The sequence below is a fragment of the Alosa alosa genome, chromosome 9 (assembly GCF_017589495.1).
Source record: "Alosa alosa isolate M-15738 ecotype Scorff River chromosome 9, AALO_Geno_1.1, whole genome shotgun sequence".
Classification (NCBI taxonomy): Eukaryota; Metazoa; Chordata; class Actinopteri; order Clupeiformes; family Clupeidae; genus Alosa; species Alosa alosa.
The window spans coordinates 15,864,240-15,886,830 of record NC_063197.1 but is presented as its reverse complement, the minus strand read 5'-3'; the positions used below and the strand labels follow the sequence as shown (position 1 = coordinate 15,886,830).

At 42.5% G+C, this 22,591-nt stretch overlaps 2 protein-coding genes across 3 annotated transcripts; both read left to right on the top strand.

Annotated features, from left to right (window-relative positions):
• Nucleotides 1–925: 925 nt before the first annotated feature.
• Nucleotides 926–4,419, top strand: rwdd3 (RWD domain containing 3). Its single transcript, XM_048252975.1, has 4 exons — nucleotides 926–1,109; nucleotides 1,242–1,681; nucleotides 1,833–1,948; nucleotides 3,967–4,419. Exons 1-4 carry the CDS (start codon nucleotides 1,025–1,027, stop codon nucleotides 4,076–4,078), a joined length of 753 nt encoding a protein of 250 aa, XP_048108932.1. The 5' UTR covers nucleotides 926–1,024; the 3' UTR covers nucleotides 4,079–4,419.
• Nucleotides 4,420–7,445: 3,026 nt separating this feature from the next.
• Nucleotides 7,446–20,811, top strand: LOC125300443 (polypyrimidine tract-binding protein 2-like). Of its 2 annotated transcripts, XM_048252395.1 has the most exons (15): nucleotides 7,446–7,627; nucleotides 8,943–8,964; nucleotides 9,077–9,137; nucleotides 9,422–9,585; nucleotides 9,731–9,874; nucleotides 10,265–10,426; nucleotides 11,209–11,319; nucleotides 11,466–11,643; nucleotides 12,529–12,600; nucleotides 14,072–14,187; nucleotides 16,303–16,336; nucleotides 16,976–17,068; nucleotides 17,390–17,606; nucleotides 19,168–19,245; nucleotides 19,366–20,811. In XM_048252395.1, the coding sequence occupies exons 1-15, from the start codon at nucleotides 7,620–7,622 to the stop codon at nucleotides 19,493–19,495; spliced, it is 1,590 nt and encodes a 529-aa protein (XP_048108352.1). In that variant the 5' UTR covers nucleotides 7,446–7,619; the 3' UTR covers nucleotides 19,496–20,811. The 2 variants fall into 2 exon arrangements, with proteins under 2 accessions (XP_048108352.1, XP_048108353.1); XM_048252396.1 differs by lacking the exon at nucleotides 12,529–12,600 and having other exon boundaries at nucleotides 7,448–7,627.
• The last annotated feature ends 1,780 nt before the right edge of the window (nucleotides 20,812–22,591 follow it).

Genomic DNA, 22,591 nt, shown 5'->3' with positions numbered 1-22,591 from the left:
CAACGCGGTCGCTACGGGGGAAGGGGGAGGAGGTTGCGCAGCACCCTAGGTAGGCAAAGAGAAAAGTGGGGAGGGTAGTGGAAGGCAAGGTAGAGGGCTGCACGCGGGCAGCCATAAATTGCTGAGTTGAGTGAGCAGGGGGAAAAGCTGTTTAAGAATAGAGAATGAGGCCGCAGTAGCGGAAGGCAAGGTAGAGGGCTGCACGCGGGCTGCCATAACTTGCAGAGTTGAAAAACATGTTGCATGAACAGAGGGGGAGACGCCGGAGGAACGGAGCTCCGCGCTGGAGAAAATGTGAATCACTTTTCTGAGTAGATATAATTGCTTATTTTAACACATATAGATAAAAACACTAAAGATGGATCGTGAAAATTTGAAGACAAAAAAATCTTGTCCCTTAGACTCTATATTAGCAAAATATGCAAAAAAATATTTTTTTACATGAAAATCGGGAGCCTGTTTTCCAAACACAGCGTAGCCTACTGTACTAAGAGCGCCTCGGCAAGATGTCGCCCCTGGGTGACTGCCCATGTCTCAGAGTTTCTGTTAAATTCATCTGCAACCCCATTAGCACATTTTACGTATAGAAGATGATTGAAAAAAAATAAGCACACATAAAATGTGGCTTTGCATAACTGCACGTAATTAGCCTAATTACATGAGCAGCCGTAACGGATGCAAACACTTTACATTTGGTCATCTTGCCACTGACCTTTCACAATCACATGATATCACGCGTCACATGGTTTACCTCCAGTATCTGAAAATAAACTTCATGATATAACGCTGGCAGAAATGTCAGGCTTTCATGCACCTGAGGCATTGCACTATTTGAAAAGTCAAGACAAGGAGTTGCCACTCTCGCCACTAGATGGCAATACAGCACCAAGTCGAATGTGAAGGTCAGGACATTTCAATAGAAGAAGAAACAGAACGGACAGCAGTCAGTGTGAGGTATGTGGTCGTGACAATGTAGCAGTTTTGGTTGAATGTAAAAGGCTATTTTTATCTCTATTTTGTTACAATGTCTTCAGTTGCGGCTGATGAATTGTCCGTGTTGTCAGCGATATATTGCGGCAAGGACGAGTTCGAATTGTTGGAAGAATCAGGTAGGCTAAATGAAGATCTCAACTCCAGACAAACTTTATACAAATAATTGAGTAGGCTAAATCATAGTTATTGTTAGGATGTTGTTGAGGAAATATCTTATTCTCATTTGTGTTTTTTTGTTTCGTTTGCAGCTGGGAAAGGATTTGTGTTCCGCATAAAACTTTCGGTGGAGGCAGTTACTTTAAGCATTATATTCCATCTGTCACCGGGGTATCCGCAGTGTCTTCCAGCTATCAGCGTTACCTCCGAAGGTTTGTCTCGACACCAGTGTCAGTCAGTAAAGGAAAATTTGAATGAGAAGGCGGTGGAATTACAGCCGGGGCCAATGATTCACCAACTACTGTCATGGTTTAAAGAGAACTCCTCAGGTCTTATCATGCCAACCATTGCACCAACACAAAAAGACGTGCAGGGCCCATGGGTTGCTCTGTTGCATCTGGACCACATGAGGGCAAAGACTAAATATGTGAGAATTATTGAAAAATTTACATCAGAGTTGGACCTGACTGGAAGACTCTTCATGGGTAGAGTGATACTAATAATGTTGCAAGGGACAAGAAAAAACATTAAGGTAAACAGGCAGCTGAAACTTATCTGAATATAGAGACCCATCTGAAAATACATTAATACATGTGTCATTGTTATTGTTGTTATTTATGTTTCAAATCAGAAATGTAATTTGAAATTATGCTAAATTTAATGTTTTATGATTCTCAATGTAGGAGTATCTACGTTTACAGAAAACAGTAAAAGTGGACATAGATTCATCTGGAAAAAAATGCAAGGAGAAAATGATGAGAGTTCTTTGCGAATCTCCTCTCTCAGCTGGCCTCCAACAGTAAGTTTCTTAGTTACTAAATGTCACAAGCTTATGAGTGGTCCAACAGGTTTGGAAATATAGACCCTTTAAACTGCATAAACAAGCATGTGTGTTCCTAAGGCATTTTCGATGGCACAGAAAACAACATTGAGCTAATGGCAACTTGGGGACAAACATGCAATTCTGGGGAAAGGGTTGCTCTAAAGGTTGCTTAATGAAATGCTGAAGTGTTCATTAAAGGAACAGGCCACCCAATGTCAGTAGTAATATATGTTCTTACCTTAACTTTCACGAGTTGAGTCATACCTCTCCCGTGTCGGTACGTGCACTCAAACGCTCTGGTGCGCGGTGCGAATGTGTTAGCATGTTGCTATGCTAGCTGGCTCAGACATGCCATAGAGGGAGTAAGATAGCAGTAATCAAAAACATCCACGTTTTCCCTACTGAAATACAGTTGCACGAGTACTTGATAAAATGTGTATGGTCACACAACATGAAACGTGGCGATTTTCCAAGCGAATAAACAGGAGAACTACAATGTGGCGCAATAGCACTTGGGAGCAGGCTACTTCAGCCTAGCGTAGTAATATTAATTAACACCTAATTGTAGATCCTATCCACCACAGAGTTTAGAATCAATGCTTGATCGACCCCTCAGCCTCCCCCTCCCCTCTGAGCGAGAGAGAGAGGCACACACACTAGAGATGTGCGGATGGGCTATTATTTCAACCGTAACTGCATAGCAAAACTTATCATCCATATGCACCAAAGTTTTTTGACCGATTTTCAAAACCGCACCCGCCCGCCATCCGCTGGTTGTTTTAATGTATAGTGATGCGGCGCTGCTGACGTGAGGCTAGAAAGCTCTTGCCTGTTCTAGAAAGACTGATCCAATGCAGCAAATATATTAAAAGGCTAAAGTCCTACATTGGCTATCTCCAGAATATCAGCAGCAAACTCAGTCTCTTTCTCGCAAAACAGTCTCCAAATAAAACGCACATCGGCCTGTTGCCTACAATTTTATCATTGTAATAAAAAACGCAATTTGGCACATAATTTCAACATGCTGCTATCTGGCCTACTAATTAATGCCTATTGTACTTTATTTTTTGCAAAAAGAAAGACATCCTTAAAGGAGAATTCCAGTGTGATATTGACCTAAAGTGTGTTGAAACATGATACCGAGTGTGAACGTATGTCTCATAGCCCATCTCGGCTTGTCCCCTGCACTCCAAAATCTGGCACTAGTTAGCCGATGCTACCAACAGCTTTTTTCAATGGTGGTGCTTGGCATCGGGCTAACCATGCAAATAAATCACTGTTTTACACCATTTACGAGGCTCAATGTATCTCCACACTTCATTGGTAGACTTCCGAGGGCCCTGACATTTAAAACGCGAGACATTGAGAACTTTGAAAAAGACTGGTAGTTTACTTACAAGGCGATTTATACAGACAGTATCTTCACGAAGTTTAGTGTTTTGCAGCCATCTTGAATTTAGTCACGATAAGTCGAGCGACGAGTAAGAATGAACAGGTATGATAAGGGATCAGATTCCAAAAATAATTCCGTGGAAATGCATGCATTCCAGTTATCATACCTGTTCTCGTGACTAAATTCAAGATGGCTGCAAACTTCGTGAAGATACTGTCTGTATAAATCGTCTTGTAAGTAAACTACAATGTCTCGTTTTAAATGTCGGGGCCCTCGGAAGTCTACCAATGAAGTGTGGAGATACATTGAGCCTCGTAAATGGTGTAAAACAGTGATTTATTTGCATGGCTAGCCCGATGCCGAAGCACCACCATTGAAAAAGCTGTTGGTAGCATTGGCTAACTAGCGCCAGATTTTGGAGTGCAGGGGACAAGCCGAGATGGGCTATGAGACATACGTTCACACTCGGTATCATGTTTAAACACACATTAGGTCAATATCACACCGGAATTCTCCTTTAAGGTAAGAACACATATTACTACTGACATTGGGTGGCGTGTTCCTTTAAGGTTCATAACAACTTGTTCCCTCTGTCATGTAGGTTATCTACATTTGATGTGATAGAATGTTCGACACATGAAGATCTCAAAATGGAATTCCAGGCAATCGGTTTCAGAGGGATGTACGAGGAGTTTGTACTCTCGTTGCTATAATTAAGTTATAACATGTTAAAATTACTGTTTTATGTCTGTGGGAGTTGCTGCTCCCTATGGTGCATATACTTTTTCTATTCATGGGTTTCATCAGGTCCCTTGCCACAGGTGTATAAAATCAAGCACCATGAAGCCTGCCTTCATAAACTATAAGCTGAATTCATAAAAAGATACTTGATTTTATACACCTGTGGCAAGGGACCTGATGACACACATGAATACTTTGTCTCTGTTTGGAGGAAAAGTGGATGTTTTGTACAAATTATTTTAATTTAGAAACACTGGTACAAATGTTTGTTTGGTTAAGTATTACTGCAATAACCTAACTACAATAAATGTATGAAGACTATAACACGTTATTCATGTGTTATTATATTCAATTGGCCAGGGTTAGACCAGAGGGTCACTACAAGGCGAGATTAGTGGGTTAGAGTGTCTCAAGCAGGTTTGCAATGGCATAAATGTGGCTCTCTGGAAACAAAGTGAGGGCAGCCTGTCCTCAAATGAAATCCTGTGTGAAGTTTCTCTGGGAATACTAAACTTCTCTGGTGTGTTTAGTTTGGTCCTTGGTTAAAATATAATGTACGTTGTTTTGGACAAAAGCGTCTGCTAATAATTTTCAACAAAAATATAAACAAATGCAACTTCTGCACAATCACTGATTGCATCTTTAAAGGAGAACTCTGGCGAATTTCAACATAGGACATCGATAAAGTAGACGATGCACTGACATTCCAGATACAACACCATATGGTCTTAGAGCAGTCACAACAATACAGTGTGGAACTTGCTGTTGCCTTCCGACATCCACCAGTAGCATTTTTCGACTAAAATAGAATGGGTTCTCGATCCGTTCCTGTTCCGAATTCTTTGAAAGGCTAACTTGCTATATAGTGTAGGCCTACCAGGCCACATTTCCACCAGTTTTGAATGGAACCAGGATGCGTCATCAACAGAGAGTGTTGCATGCATAAACAGGAGGAAATGATACTGTATGTCAGTGGTGCCGTAAAAAAGGTAGAAACAAGACTTGGCTTAGCTGTATAATGGCAGTTAACTAGTTTTATTTACTCTTAAGGAGAGAAAACTTGTGCTTTCAGCTTACAGTGCCAGTGTGACCTGTGGAAAGACACTCACTCGTTTTCACAGAAAAAGAAAAAAATGTTTTTTTTTTATTCCAGCTTCCGAAACCAACTTTTCAGGTCCAAAACCAATTTATTTTTCGTGGAAATGCTCCAAATGGTTCAACATCTGGAGTGTGGACCAGAAAGGAGCAGGTTCTTTGCCAGTGCAGGTTCTTTGCCCCATGTTCCTGTGTTGCTTGCATTTGCTCGATGGCCACTTTTCTGTCCCTCTTGCACAAAAGAAACTCTACTGTCACTGTCATTCACCAGTAAAGAGTTCACCCCTCTTGCTAGTAAACACACCAGTGAATTAAATACCTGATTATGTCTCCAGGTGGTTGAAGCTGGTCAGATTCTTGTCCATTCTATCTCACGAGATAGGTCATGATGAAGCAGGTTACAACCCGAGTTAACCCTTTCAGATGTAAAAACCAAACCTTTTAGAGAATTTGAATTCAGTCTGCAGGTTAGTCTGGCAAAAAGGCCATGGCCATTTTAGAGTGTGGCTATACGGGTCGGGTTCGGACAAATATTTAGAAATTGTAGTCGGGTTCGGACACATGGGGGCGATATGCATTGGAAGCTTACATTTAAATTCCTTATTATGTTGGGTAACCAACAGGTCTGCTTTACATGATGCAAACGTTTGTTTTTTGAGAATAAAGTAAAATGTAAAAAATTACTAATAGCTTTCTTCCTGTGTGCAAGATTTGTTTATCGTGACAACGCATTTCAGGCATGCCGCCTGAAATGCACACGCGTTGTCACGATTACATAAACAAATGGTTATGCACATTTCACACATATGCACATAAGCACAGTCTTGGGTGACGTTAAAAAAAGTTGTTAGCCTATCAGGAGATTTTAAGATTATTTGCGTTGCATACTGTGGTAAAGACATAGGCTACCGGTAGGCTATAAGGTCGTCTCGTTCAACTGGATAAGGATTTCCTCGAGTTGGCCCAATTAACGTCGATGCTGCATATGGATCAGTTACAGAGGCACTGTAGTTTCAACGACTGTTGCAGTTCATTTTTACGACTTTTCGTCAATGGTAAGACAAGAATTATATTTCAATAGGCTATGCTTGCTTGGGCCTCTTGTGTTAATGTGCGCTGTGTGTGACCTGCGTGCGTGCACGCTCATCTGATTCTGTAGACAATTTGTTGTGTGTTCCGTTTAATGGGCTAAAAAGACAGGCAATCCGTCGGGTTCGGACATAAAAATGAAAATGCCTGTCGGGTTCGGACGCAACTCTGTCGGACGCGGGCCGGGTTCGGACAGAAATTTGCGGCCCGATCCGCACTCTATTCCAATGTTCTAAAAACCCAGGCACCGCGGTCACAATTGCTAATCCAGTATGGGACAGGCTTTATATGATAGAGCAGTCCATTCAAAACAACCAATGGCCGCACTGATGGTGACCGGTTTAAACAGATATACCCATGCATTTTCTTTGTAATAACCAACTTCACTGCACCCCTGGAAGTTGTAAGTCAATTCAGCCTTTCCAGACCCACTCTCAATCTCAATTGAGATGCGGTTTGGTGTCAACGAGTTAGGTCGATGTGTGACGGAATGAAAGGAATAAGTTGTCAGATTCAGTGGCCTATTTGGAGATGGTGGAACTATTTTGATCATGCTACCAAATTCAGTGCTTTATTGAGTAGCAGTTCTACAAAAAATATTTTGGGTAGGCTATTAAATGTGATAAAAGGCATTTTTGTTATTATTTTGTTGTTTTGGGCTACTTTAGGCCTGCCAGTTAGCTTACCGCAACATATTGTGGTTTTGTTTTGTTGTTCATATTGTCTTTGCAGTCAAATAGACAAGACAAGCAGCCTACACAGTCAAATGAGCTAGGGCCAAGTAGCCTGGCGAGCCAGACCCACATTAAAATGTAGGGTCTGGGCACTCACCGTTCGCAGTGCTCAGTCTGAGGTTAGGGATACTCAGTTGTCTTTCAAATTCCCTCTGCACGCAATAGGACGCAATAGGATATTTGTTTTCAAGTAGCAGGGAATTCAAGCCAAACCGTTGCAACTCTGCCATCAATCATTATGTTAAGCCCACCAAATGACTCTATAGGCCTACACGATTTCAATGTCCTGATTAAGTTTCGATTTCTGGAGCGCACAGGCCAACGGAGAGTTGCTAGACTAGCCCTGCTGCCGCTAGGGGCGCGTCTAGATTTCTAGGCTAAGGGCCAAGCCAAGGTCTACCCTAAAACATTGATGAACGGAAGCACGACATTAAGCGAACACGCCCCTTTGCAAGACCGCCGCGTTCTCGGTAACGTTCGTCTTTCTTCGTGCATGCTGCCACCATTTTACTAGCTACTGTGCTTCTTCAGACGAGGTTGGTGTGGCTGACGGTCTAGCAATCAGCATCTAAAGGCGGACAATATTTCTCTGGCAATGGACGGGTATGTACGATTAGAAATATAAACGGCAAAAGCACAACCTGCCGTAGTAATCGACCTATTTGAATAACGTAATTGAATTTAGGTGAAATATTAATATACCAAACACACATCAAGCTAATGTTAACGTTAAGTCATCGCGGGCCACGTTTGATTTAAATCGGCAGATTTAGTGATGTACCAGCCTGTTAGCTATCTAATGCGCATACGCTAATTACAACCAAATTCGCAGGAACTGAAACGACGCTTACATTTGGTATCTGAAGTCGTTAGTTTTGTATAGTTGTATATTATATACTGTGTGCTCTGACGGTTTAAATTATGGTTAGAATCAGTCCTACACCGATCAGACGTATTGCAAATTATTGGCGAACGTTAGCTTGCTGCCTAGATGGCAAAGAAGGCGCGCTCCATTGTGATGTAAAATGAATGGCTAACCAAGCGAGTTAGCGACGCCTCCTTTGTCTGAAATCCATTTGGATTCCAAGCCTACATTGTGGCATTGGTATATACATCGTTTAAATTTAAGATTATTTTTTAATTTATCGAAAATAGACATCGGATAGTATCCATCATCCATTTACTGATTCTAATAGTCAGTGCCTTCAACATACTAGGTGGCTAACGTGAAAATAGCACTTTGTACAGAGATTCAGCTAACCTTAAATGGCCAGGGCCTTTCAGCAGTGCGACCTCGGCATTTACCGGTCATTATTCCAATTTATTGCGGTTGTAGTGGTTCATCGTGTTTTACTTCCCAAACAACGCGATTAAATTGGGATCAGTTGGTTTTCGTTGTGCCACTGCTGCATTTTAGAGGTGTTAACTTTCTGGCGTGAAAATGAAGCTAGGTAACGTTAGCTAATTTGCATGCCCTGGTTGCTAGCTTACCAACGCTAGCTTGAAACAATAACATCGCGCTGCGAAGATGGGTTAGCAATCAAGCTAATGCTAGCTAAAGTCCATGTTTGATATCAACTCGAAGTGTTTAGCACATTAGAAACCCAACGTTACATTATTTTGCAACATAATTAGTTAGCGTAGTCTACGTCAGACGCATTTGCACGCATCCGCCAGTCGCGCTCAGTGCAACTTGGTGCGTTCTCAAAATAGTGGTAGGCATCAGACAATCTTGCTAACACACTTGTTGGATTGTTGGTTCTTTATGAGAGTCGAGCATTTTTCCTCACTGAAGGCACTACATTAACTTAAGTGTCTTACTGTAATTAGTCTCCAATCTTGTAACTGTGCCTTTTTATAAGTTGACACCTTTCTTGGACCATTTACCTAGTTTTCTTTTCTGCCTTTGTTTCAACAGTGATGTCGCGGTTGGTGTGAAGGTGAGTTTTACATGCAGTTGACTTTCCACGGATTATCACTTTTACAAAAGCTTTTCCCAGAATGTTGTCAGTTTTTTCCTGGTGACTTATTTCCTTCCTGTCTTTATTCTAGAGGGGATCGGATGAGTTGCTCTCAGGGAGCCACTACAACAGCCCCAACTCCTCGGTCACCTGTGAGTTGTTCCCTTTATACATCATTCCCCCTCATCTAATCCAATGTCATACAGCTTTGCCTATGCAGAGATGTGATGTTCTCGGGAGCTGGAGATGCTGTGTATACGTTTCTAACTGAGAAATTAGTGGCTGCTTACACGTAGAAAAGAATGAATCTTCTGAATCTTATTGCAACCCGATACAAAAATCTTTGCTTTACTGACGGGAGAAAACAATTGTGACCACCTCTATTGAAAGGCTGTGTTCTGCCATAAAGTTGGTTTCTATGTGTCTGTTCACTCAGCGAATGGAAGTGACAGTAAGAAGCTGAGGGTAGAGGAGAACCCACCCTCCCGGGTTATCCATATCCGGAAGCTCCCGAATGAGGTGTCCGAGACAGAGGTCATCGCCCTGGGCCTGCCTTTTGGAAAGGTCACCAACATCCTTATGCTGAAGGGTAAAAATCAGGTACAGTCATGTGTGGGCTCCTAATTTTCTGAGTAATCTGTGATGACAGTGGTTTACAGCTCTTTCAAATGAATAAAGGATGATCTCATCATTCTGCTGATGTATTTGGCTGGCTGAGACTAAACAGGATTTTTGTTTGCCGTAGGCGTTCCTTGAAATGGGCACAGAGGAAGCAGCCATCACCATGGTGAACTATTACACGACAGTGACTCCCCAAGTGCGAAATGTCCCTGTTTTCATCCAGTACTCCAACCACAAAGAGCTGAAGACAGATAGTGCTCTTAATCAGGTAGGGGACCGACATCTCTGCTGCAGATTGAAACCCTGACAGTGCTTGGTTAGCTGCTGGCTTCACATTCTGTCTTGTACATGAGAACTATTTAAGTGCGTGGTGCTTACGCAGCAATTAGAAAAAGTCACACATCCTCACATGCATTCCTTACTTCTCCACACATTTACATTTATTCATTTGGCAGACGGTTTTTTCGAAAGTGACTTAAATATCAATTAAAAATTGACAAGTAAAAAGGGCCATTGTCCCCGGAGTAACTCGGGGTTAAGTGCCTTGCTCAAGGGCACAACAATGGAACCTAGGAATTGATTCATAGCTGGTTCTGTTTGATTGAGAGCCAAACACACATTCCAAAGCTAACCTGCAGTTGTATCATGTTGTGCCCAGCGAGCTCAGGCAGTGCTGCAGGCAGTGTCGGCTGTGCAGGACGGGAGCTCCCCCAACTCCGAGTCCGGAGGCAGCGAGAGTGTGCTACCGGCTCCCAGCCCCGTGCTCAGGATCATCATCGACAACATGTTCTACCCAGTCACACTGGACGTGCTGCAGCAGGTGGGTCTTCAAAACTTTCCACCAAAAAGCCCCCTCAACTTCAGGGGCACAGTTGTGTTAAAATGTCACCGTTCGATACACTCCTCAGTTTAGTGGGGTTTTAGTTATGGTTATGTATTAGCACTGCAGGAAAATAAACTTATGCGTAGAGCCATTTATATTTTATTGTACAGTCACTTGTTGGAAGGCAATATTGGACATAAATACTCAGATACATTTTTATTTAAGGTATTTAATGAATGCTTCAACAAAACTGTAAATGTTATAAATAATGTAATAAGTCTACAAAAGGTTAGCTTCCATACCTACTTGCTTTTGTCATTGCTTGGCATGACAAATATACTTGTCTTTATATCTGAATTAAGCTGGAGATATCTTCATGTTGTCTGTCAGCATAATGTTACATGCCTAGTTTGTAATTCTTTGAGTCGACTTCAAAGGCCACTGAATCACAGGACGAGCCTCTGGTTGCTAGGTGACCACAGTAAACAAAGCCAAAGAGTCCCTTGCCTTTGCTAGCTCTTTCCCAGCTCTTTGCTTTCTCAGCCTGCAAATTACAGTTAACAGGCTGCATTGTATTTATGCTTGTGTGTCCATTACATGATTGTGGGCTGAAGTTATACAGGTATTAGCAGTTTAATGGTATTATGCAGTTTTGTACCAAATTATTTGGAAACACATTATAGTAGCGAACTTTGCTGTCTGTAGTCTCTTGGTGGGTTGCTGAAGAACCTTGAGTTGTTTTGAATGGTTTTATAACTGAATTCTTGCCGTCACCACAGATATTCTCAAAGTTTGGTACAGTCATGAAGATCATCACTTTCACCAAAAACAACCAGTTCCAGGCTCTGCTTCAGTACAGTGAGCCAGTCAACGCTCAGCAAGCCAAACTGGTGAGTTTTATAGACCCAGTGATGGGCACCTCTGCCCTGCTCCTGTGCACTGCATTGTGGAAATCATGAGTTTGCACCGGTGCTTACGAGGAGACTTAATGATGCTGTGTGTCTGTCTCTGCCTTTGTCTCTCACCTTCCCGCCAGTCTCTGGATGGCCAGAACATCTACAACTCCTGCTGCACGCTGCGTATCGACTACTCCAAGCTGGTGAACTTGAACGTGAAGTACAACAACGACAAGAGCCGCGACTACACACGCCCGGAGCTGCCGGCTGGTGATGGCCAGGACTCCAGCATGAACAAGGACTCCACCTCTCTCCTCGGTAAGTCCCTCACCCCGTCCCTCTCACCCCCTGATCCACTAGGCCCGAATACCATCTCCTCTACAACAGTACCTTTCCTCTGAATAGGCCGTGGCCTTTTTGCTCAGTGTAACATGTCACAGCCTTTTTGCCATAACACACCATATTGTTTGATAACCACACCTGCCTTTAAAATCCAATCTTGCAAACGACATGCTTCTGATTCATCAGCTAGCTGCATGTCTGCTGTGTGAGTGTGAGAGAGAGAGAGAGAGGCGCTGTATTCACCATACCTCTTCTGTTTTTCTGCCCGTCACTCATTTTAACCTCGGTGCTCAAACTATAGGCTGCAGGAAGTGTTTTGAGAAGCAAATTACTTAGCACAGAATTTGCCGTTTTATTTTGCACAATGGATTTATTTTTGGGCTTGATATTTCAAAATGCAAACCAGATGAAGGTTTCATACGGCTAGCTTTGCCCAGCGTGGATTTCTGAAGTGTAGGTCAGATTGATAGTGGGTGTTTTAATTACGATTTAGCAGTCGAGCAACAGTTTTGTGTTCCCTCGCAAACTCAAGGAACTCAACTTGCAGGATAGTGCAGAGTGCACGGGGCCCTCTCTCACACGCAGACACCAAATCAACCACCATGTCGTCCACTGGCCTCTTTCTTTCTCTCTCTCTCTTCTGACTTTCTCTCTGATCTTACTCCCCTTTCTCTCACCCTCTCTCTCATTCTCTCTCTCTGACTGTCACTGTCTATCTCTCTCTCTCTCTCTCTCTCTCTCTCTCTCTCTCTCTCTCTCTCTCCCTCTCTCCCTCCCTCCCTCTCTCTCTCTTGCTCTGTCTCTGTTTCTTTCTTTCTTTCTTTCTTTCTTTCTTTCTTTCTATCTGCACATTCTCCATAGGTTCTCCAACTGCAGCTCCCTTCTCTAGTGGTGGAGGCTATTCGTCTTCTCTTTGCCTAGCACAGGGCAGAGGTACCTATGCTTCCATTATCTCTTCTTTCTCTCTCCCTCTCTTTCTTTCTCTCTCACTCGCTCGTTCTGACACTCGTCTGTTCCTAACCCAGCATTGTGTCCCTTTTTTACTCATGTGGGAGAAAAGGCTCTTGGGTTTTACTTACTTTTTTTTTTTTATATATTTTTCCATCACTGCATTGGGAAGTAGGGTGCAGCAACATGCCCTACTAACATGTCCTCCATAACCTGTAGGTCCTGTGTGTTTGAGTGGCGTCTTCAAGATTGACTAAAACTGTTGTGCTGTGTAGCGTGTCTACTGCCTGCAAAAAGCACAGGTTGAGTTGGCTTGTGTGGTGTAGAGGTAGTCATGTCAGAGGTAGATCCTCTTGTCTTCATTATTTGATTGACTTGTTTTTTGGCACTTATTATTGACTAGTGTTTTTTTTTGTCTCCTTTAGCTACACACACACACAGGGTTTCCGCAGAGTCTAAAATGTGATCATATGAAATTCAAACCTTAAGTCTGAAATAATGTTAATAATGCTCATTTAACGCTACTTCTACAGTGGTCATTTGATTTTTTTTTTTTTTTTTTGCAGCATTGACTAGTTTTCGGTATTGTTCTTTTTCTCAAAGATACAGATACATCACTATGTGAAAAAAAACTACAAACTGGATCGGTTTTGAACTGATAACTTATACAAACTTTGCAGCCCATATTTATTTACTTTGCAACTAATTCTGGGACTTATGTTTTACCAAAGTCCTTTTAGGCAAGTCCCTCCACTCTGCGCCATATTGCAACACTTTTTGGGCACTTATCAGGCACCTATAAGGCTTCACGACACCAATCTTGCTCCAGTGGCAAGATCACAACACATGATTGGCACGATGTCTTCACAATACACCACATTATTGGCTCAATGTATTCACACGTCAACGTTTTGCCGCGGAAGGGGTGTGATGCGTAGACAACTGCAATATTGGCATTACAAACTGACCCCATGCATTTCTATGGAGGACTTTTGGAGTGCTGTCTCCTCATTAGAAAGTCTCTGGTTTTACTTAATATTGTTTGCCGGTAAGGATGTGAAGCTGGCTTTATATTTCATCCACAATGGTCTTAAAAAGGTCTTACATTTCACTTCTTGAAACCTGCAGAAACCATGTATATAGTCCACTCACCATATTTGAGCTAAGCGATGCTGTCCATTTGTAATATTCAAGATACATGAGTTTTTTTTTTTTTGTTTTTTTTCTGTCCCTCTTTCTCATTTGTCAGTCGCATTCCCTTCATGGCTGCCGTGGCAAGCCTTGCGTCCATGCTGTGGACAGTGGGGGGCACCATACACACGATAACCAACCTTTCTCGATCTCTCTTCCTTCCTTCCTTCCTTCTTTCTTTCCTTCCTTCCTTCCCTTGCTCCTTCCGTCCCTCTCTCCTCATCTCCCCCCACACTCTATCCTCTCTTCTCTCCCTGTCCCTCAGGAGCCATTTCCCCGCTGAGTGCGGCGGCGGCGGCAGCAGCAGCGGCCGGCAGGGTGGCCCTTGCCGGCCACTCGGGCTCCAGCGGCGTGCTCCTGGTCAGCAACCTCAACGAAGAGGTCAGTATGCCTTTCACCCCACTGCAGCACATGTTCACATCAATGTTGTCTGTGTGTGTGTGTGTGTGTGTGTGTGTATGTATACACACACTGTCTGTCTCTCACTCTCTCTCACTCACTCACACACACACACACACACGAAAGAGAAACTACACCAAAAAATAATTTATTTCTGCTCCTTCATGTCAAGTTCTAGGAACAACTAGTAGTAGTAGTAGTAGTACAACTTCCTCCCAGTTTCAGTACTATAACTACTTCAGTTTGTTTGTATTTATTAAAGACAAATTCAGTCCCTCTAAGAAACATGATTTTAATACTGCTGACTAACTAAGCTAGTAGAGTTAAATTTAGTTTGAACGTCGTGGTTCATACAATAGTTCATCACTCTCCTGTTGAAATAGGCACTGAAAACAAATTAGAATCTCTGTAGCAAAGACCAGACCAAAGTTCTTCCATAAGGTCATATTGAGCAATGTTCAGTCGTCTCATTAGTTTGTTTATCACCTCTACACGTGAACATTGTGAACCTCTGCTGATGCAATCACCCATTCACCTGTTTTTGCAGTATGACTCGGCTGCAGTGCCAATGTAGGGTCTACCTGCAGTATCTCTTCTGCTATCTTTGCAAATGATGATCTCTCTCTCTCTCTCTCTCTCTCTCTCTCCCCCTCTTTCCCTCTCTCCCACCCTCTCTTTCTTTCTCTCTCTCTCTCTCTCTCTCTCTCTCTCTCTCTCTCTCTCTCCTCACACTCTCTCTCTCTAACTCACACTCTCTCTCTCCTCTCCTCTCCTCGGTCTCTCCCTGAGCACTAGCTAGCAGTTAACCGTCTCCTCTGGAGGGTCTCATTTCTTTTCTCTTCTGATGCTCTGCTGCTACTCTGATAAGCTATTCACAGTTGGTATGAAATGTGGTAGCCACAACTGTCTCTTTCTACCTATCTTGATATCTCTTTCTTTCTCTCTCTCTCTTGCTCGCTCTAGTCTTTCATATACACACATTTCTTCTCACTCTCTTTATTTTAACTTGCCCTTTCTCTCTGTATCTCTAAACTCTCTCTCTCTGTCTTTCTCCTCCAAGTGACAGAAGTAGTGACCTCTTTAGCTCACTGTGTCCTTCGTGCCACTGCTGTTTGCTGCAGCGGGCGGCGTAAAGGCCACGTCCTGGTGCCATAACTCTGTCCGGTGGTTTCATGTGTCCTGCATGGCTGCTGCTGCTAACCTCTTAACCAGCCTGCCTTCTCATCTCTATTGCATGACCCTGCCTTCTTACTGCAGTTAGCCAACCAGAGAGAGAGAGAGAGTGTGTGTGTCGTGTGCGTGCGTATGCGTGTGTGTGCGCGCCTGCTCAGCCCACCTCTGATCCCAGGTGACTATTTGGAGTGTTTGGCTTGTTTAGCCTCAAAGGTGTTTTTGCTGCAGAATCCCCAGAGGTGTGTGTGTGTGTGTCCAGCTGTGTTCTGAGCCGTGTACTGAGCAGACTCCTGCATTCTTGTGAACTGACCTATGTATTATTTTTTTGTCCCCCCTCCTTCCCCCCTCACCCCCAACCCCCTTTTGTTTTTTTTGTTCCCTTCCCCATTGCTTTTCATCCTCCCTCCCTCTCCCTCTCTCTGTCTCTCCGTCTCTCTCTCTGTCTCTCTCTGTCTCTGTCTCTCTCTGTCTCTGTCTCCCTCTGTCTCTCTCTCTCCCTCTGTCTCTGTCTCTCTCTCTGTCTTTCTCGCTCTCCTGGCCCTTTTGCTCTCTCTCTGTCTCTCTCTCTCTCTCTCTCTCTCTCTCTCTCTCTCTCTCTCTCTCTGTGTGTGTGTCCCTGAATGCACCTCTCCCTTCCCTGCTCTACCCTCCCCACCCCACCGTGTTCATGCTTGTGCCTGGACCCCCCAACAACCCTCCCCTCCCCACCCAAATGTTCCCCCTGGACCAACACTTCCCCACCTCCACCCCTCCCCAATTAACCACCCTGACTCTCACCCCACCCAACCCCATGCACCATGACCTCCACCTCACCATTCTGCGGGAAACCACCCCTCCGTTATGGACGATCTGTACATCTCTCGGCTCTCTACCTCGACCTCTCTCTACCTGTCTCACGCTGCTTGCTCTTCTCTCCTTCTAAAGATGGTTACGCCCCAAAGTCTCTTTACCCTCTTCGGTATGTTATCGTTAGCACTCTACCTTTCTTTCTCTCATTCTGTTGCTTTCTTTTATTATTTATTTATATATTTATTTATATATATCTATCTATCTATTAAAGCCTCTCTCTAAGCTAAAGGTAACAAAAGCTAGTAGTGGTTTAGTACAGCCTCATCAATTTTTTTTTTTTTTTTCATTGTTTTTTTTCTCTATATGAATATTTTCTCTGTATCTACATATATGTGTGTGTTGTATCTATGGACGAGGTTTAGTAATCAGAGACATCTTTGTGTCTCTGTCTCTTCCATGGACAGTCTAGAGTAATGCATGCTCAGCTTATTTGCATGGAGGCTTTCTGGTCCTTAACTGTGCCATTTCACACAGCCTATTTTTTTTTCCTTTTTCTTTTTATGTCGGAGGGCGTCTCAGTACGATCTCTCTCTTTCTATCTCTCTCTGTTTAAAAACGACAAAAAAACAAAAAAAACAGTTGGTCTACTTTGATCGGAGTAAATCATTTCGATTAAATGTTCCATCTTTTTTTCACCTTCTCGTGTCTACTCTAAGCTTCTGAAGCACTAACTTGTCCTTCATGGTTCCACCTCTCCCTTCCTCTCCTTTTCCTTCCTGTCCTCCCTCCATCTGGCTCTTGTTTGAAGGAGTGTATGGTGATGTGCAGCGCGTGAAGATCCTCTTTAACAAGAAGGACAGTGCCCTCATTCAGCTGTCTGATGGAAACCAGGCTCAGTTGGGTGAGTGCCCTCTTAGAGAGATGTTGTGTTTGAAAGATTGTAGCATTGATGCCATTGACATTTCTAGATTGGTGTCGTGACATTTGACGTGACGTTTTTCGGATCAACAGAGAACTGGTTCTTGAATCGGGTTCCGTTCAGAATTCTTTGAGCCTTGGTGCTATCTAGTGAACCTGCCACTAGTTTTGAATGGAACCTAAGAGGGTGTAGCATGCATAACTAGCCTGTCGGTTGACACACCAGCCTTTCCCTCCTGTCCAGTTGTTGGCCCTCTTGTTGGTGCCATCTTTAGTTGATTCTTTGTTGCACGGTTCTCCTTAGCCATGAGCCACCTGAACGGTCAGAAGATGTACGGTAAGATCATCCGCGTGACACTCTCCAAGCACCAGACAGTGCAGCTGCCCAGGGACGGGCTAGACGACCAGGGTCTCACCAAAGACTTTGCCAACTCGCCCCTGCACCGCTTCAAGAAGCCCGGCTCAAAGAACTTCCAGAACATCTTCCCTCCCTCTGCTACCATGCACCTGTCCAATATCCCGTGAGTACTGACACAACGGCCAAAGCCACTTCACGTTTATTGTATTATTCCACACACATTACAATTTAAAGATGAACTGAACTGGAATTTGAAGTAAAGGTGATATAACAGATGTATTTTATTTCTTCTCATTGGTACAATGATTAAAATGGCTGAATTTATTAAAAGGGATAAAATTGTACGTTGAAAGCGTTGTTGTTGTTACACGGGTGCCGCCATGTTGGATTTCAACAATCGGCTACATCACTGGCATGGTAAGCTACTCCGCACTAGCAGCCATAGCAGATAATGAGTCTGAGGCTAGCTGACATGGCTGAGGAAACTAACATTAGGCCTAGCTGAGTTACATATTGACCATAAGCTGTTTATCATAGGCTAGCCTACATCACAAAATCTCATACAAAATGAAACCAAACTAGTGAAAGAAAGGCGAACACTTTAACAGGGGAAATAAGTTGGGCATGAATCATACTGAACGCTATTTTGTCAATGAGCAGAAACACACACGACATTCAAACTATTGATAAGATGTGCACTATGGAAACTGGTCTGTAACTTTGGACGAATAAATGCCATTGACTCGCCATATCCTGACAACCCTTTTCTTGCTTACTGTATCACAAACTCGGTGGGGCAGCTTGTAGTCTTTTCCAATTCATAGAAGGGCGAGCCCACAGTCTATGTGCCATGGAGCCTAAGTTTCAACTTCGGCTTCGTTCACCTAATGCAGTCACTGGTCGCAATTACAAGGTCCGGGAAGGTTCGTTCAATCTTTTAAAGTTTTAAGTGCAGTAGCCTATCTGTCCCCTTTGGAATAATATCTCGAAGTAGCCTCAGATGAGGTCCAGTGTTAGATAGGCAGTGTTAGATAGGCTACCATACGATCAAACCTAGGAAAGGGCTAACAGCTAAACACCTTGTCAAACTCCACAAGCTAGCACTCCGACCATAGAGAGTATGACTCCGACGATATCACAGATCGATAATAATGCGTTTACTAGTTGGTAACCACAGCGGGTCTGTAAACAGAATCCAATGTCCCTTTCTGGCCCTCACAGGCTCAAATGTGAACCCATGCCATTAAAATGATAACAAATTATATACATAATATGCTGCAGCTGTTGCCTATAGAACTTCTCAGGTCCTACCATGCCAGTGACGTCATTGAAACTAGCAGCGTTCTAATACTAACAAACACAATTTTGGTGTTGCTTAAAAAAGGCTACGTATTGATTTTTTTTAATTAAAATTTTTAGTGTCATTTATTTTTAATTGTCATAATCAACACATTATCAATGTTGATTATTTCAGTTCAGTTCATCTTTAATACATTTTAAAAAGCATGTGTTTACACAGTTCCATAGTAGCCTAAGGTTGTTTACAATTTATCTCCAAAAGAAACATTTCCCGTCTTACCAATTAGATAAATGTAAAGTTTTGAAAGATGATGATTTTAGCTTTGCCTTTTTCTCCCAGTAGTCAGGACATTGATTTTCTCACTCTCCCAAAGTTAAGGTTCTTGTGCTCATAACGTTCCCCTGCTTTATCGTGGACTCTATAGGGAGGATGTGACTGAAGAGGACCTGCGGTTGCTCTTCTCCAATGCTGGTGGAACTGTGAAGGCTTTCAAGTTCTTCCAGTAAGTTCATTTGTAGTTTGCAATCTCTATACTACAGAAGTGTGCAAGGGCCAGCCTTTTGTGCTATTTCCACATAGGTGTGTTTACTAAGTCATGGTTGTTGTTGGTTCTCCCTCGCAGAGACCGTAAGATGGCGCTGTTGCAGATGGCCACAGTGGAAGAGGCCATTCAGGCCCTAATCGACCTGCACAACTACGACATGGGAGGTGGACATCGCCTCAGGGTGTCATTCTCCAAGTCTACAATCTGAAGCCCCCACCCCCCCAAAAAAAAAACCTTACACACTTGTACTCCCCCACCCTCCTTCTCCCCTCCAAATCACACACACACACACACACAACCCCCTTTGGAGCTCAGACAAAACCCCATCATTCCTTTCGAGACCACATTGATACTGCAGATTATGGCTCCATGTCACACTTTTGCTCTAAACTATCCCTTCCTGATTATTTAAAATCTTTCCTGTGTTTTTTTTTTTTTTTGTGGTTGGCATTTTCTCTCCCTCCTCCTCTTCCTCCCCTCTGTTTGCCTGTGGAGAGTGGTAGTCCCCTTGTTTTTAAGTGTGAATGGATTGACAAAAGTGCCTTACCCAGCAAAATAGCATCATCTTTTTGCTTCCTCCTTGTTGTGTGAAGGTGGTCATGTTGAGGCGCATTCTGCTGAGGTGGTGTAAGCGACGCAATCTGTTCCCTCCCCGTATCCCTTGATCTCCCTCCACCCCATCCCAATCCCAACACGCTGTGAACAGTGGCAGATACGCCCCCTGTAAGGTTTGACCCTCCCCAGCTGTTATCTCCGGCTGAGTGAAAAAGCGATGGCAAACACGGATGATTTTTGGTCCCACTTCCGCTCTGACAGTTGGCCAGCTTTTCTTTTTTAAGTGTAAACCTGATGGCTGGCTTTCGCTCTTGAAATCCGTGCTTTTGAACACTTTCCCCTTTAATGGGAAGGATTAAATGGGTGTGTATTTTACTTTGGATTTAGATGTCGGACCTAACTTGCTTCTTTGTGTTTTTTGGTCTGTTGTGTGTTTCGTTTCCCTCCATTTTTAAGAAAACAGAATACATGAGATTTTGTTTTAAGAGTATAAGTTACTTATGGGTGATGGCAGTTTCTGGGGTGAGTTGCCATGGCCCGAGCATGGCCCAGGGGGAGGGGGGTTTTGACCAGAGCAGGGTGTTTGGGAGGCACCAGGAGAAAGGACTGTTGGGACCAAAGTCAATGTGCCTTTCGTCTTACCTTACTCTGCATTGTAAAAGATGTTTCACCTCTGGAACCTTCTCTGAGCGTAGAACTATAAACTTTTCCCCCTAAACCCAAACACAGCCCATCCCAACACCCCAACCTCACCGCTCCACACCTTCGACCCCAAAGTCAGGGGCCTGTACCGCTTGTACGCTCCTCTCTGTTCCTGAGTAAATCCCAACCCGATTGTGCGATCTGAGCTTCTGGGGGGGAGCTTCTGTATATTTTCTATTTTGTTTTGGAGTTTTTACATCTGTAGTAAATGTAAAATTCAGTATAGTTTGGAAGTGGCACGATTAAACTAAGTTCATTTTCTACCAAGTGAAAGTTCTGGCAGTCCCTGTGTACGTTCTACTCTGAACCTCTCTGTAGCATGCTGAAATAAACTCTAGCTCTGTCCCTCTACTCTCTCTCTCTCTCTCCTCTGTTACTCATCTGTCTCATTCTTATTCTGTCACTCTAAAAACTCCTCACTGCTTGCAAATGCCCAAGAAAACCAAGATGGATTAATGTTCATAGAAATCTCTCTCAGATGAGTTCAGTGTGACTAACTGGTAGAACATTATAAAACAAAATTACCTGCTTGGTAATATAGAATTTTAGGAAAACAACAGGTGGCAAAGGGTGAAGGTGTGTCAGTTTTGTAATTGGAAAGTAGTCTTCCATGACTGCAAATGTTAGACTTACTATAGATAAACACAATGGGCCTCATTCACCAATATCTTCCTAAGAATTTTCTTAACTGTGTTCTTAAGAATGTCCTATGAAAACTCAGATTCACAAAGGTGTACATAAACCTCAGAAGGTTGTGACTTTGAGGTTGAGGCACCAGCTGTCATTTGTACCATATATTATAAACTACATGAACAAGACAATTTGATTACCGTATATGACGCATGTTTTGAAGTGAAAGCACTGCTGCAGGAATTGAACAGTAAAAGTCGTTATATTTAGTAGCTAGTATAAAGTGTTATTTGTTGTGCTAATTATTTATTATAAAATACGTTTATTTATTTATGTTTATTTGACGGGGACAATGCACAATATATAATTGGGCCAGATTATAGCCACAAGGCTAATTTACATCTGTTGTCTCTGGACAGGAGTTGATGTTAAATCAAATTTATAATGTTAATGCTTTGTAAAATAGTGGAATTTATTTTAAAAAAATGTAATTATGTAATGATATATATATATATATATATATATATATATATATATATATATATATATATATATATATATATATATATATATATATAGAGAGATATATATATAGAGATATATATATAGAGATATATATATATAGAGATATATATATAGAGATATATATATAGAGATATATATATAGAGATATATATATAGAGATATATATATAGAGATATATATATAGAGATATATATATAGAGATATATATATATAGAGATATATATATATAGAGATATATATATATAGAGATATATATATATAGAGATATATATATATAGATATATAGAGATATATACATAGTTGTCATTTAAATTCTATTAGATTTTACAATTGCAGATATGAAAATGCAATAACCATTGATTTTGCACAAACAAGTCAGTTCTCAAATGTGTGTAAGAGTGCTCTTGAGTGTTCATAGATTCTGTTCTTACCTAAGAACAAGACAACATTGGTGAATACCATAATCTTCGTTAAAAACGGCAAAAGTGTAGCCTGACAAGCCAGACCCACATTAAAATGTAGGGTCTGGGCACTCGCCATACGCAGTGCTCAGTCCGAGGGGCGGGATAATCGGTTGTCTTTCAAATACCCTCTGCACGCAATAGGACAGCGCTGAGTCCCATGCGTTTTCCCACCAGCGGAGCTAGTTGGCTAGTTCAAACTTTTGCCAACTTAAAACAAGCTTAACTCGTGTCACACTGTTAGCCAAAAGCAACATCCATCTTCTTTGTTTTCAATTAGCAGGGAATTCAAGCCAAACCGTAGCAACTCTGCCATCAATCATTATGTTAAGCCCGCCTAACGACTCTATACACAATTTGATTGGCCTGATAGAACTTTAATTTTTCGAGCTCACAAGCCAATGGAGAGTTGCTAGACTAGCCCTGGAAGC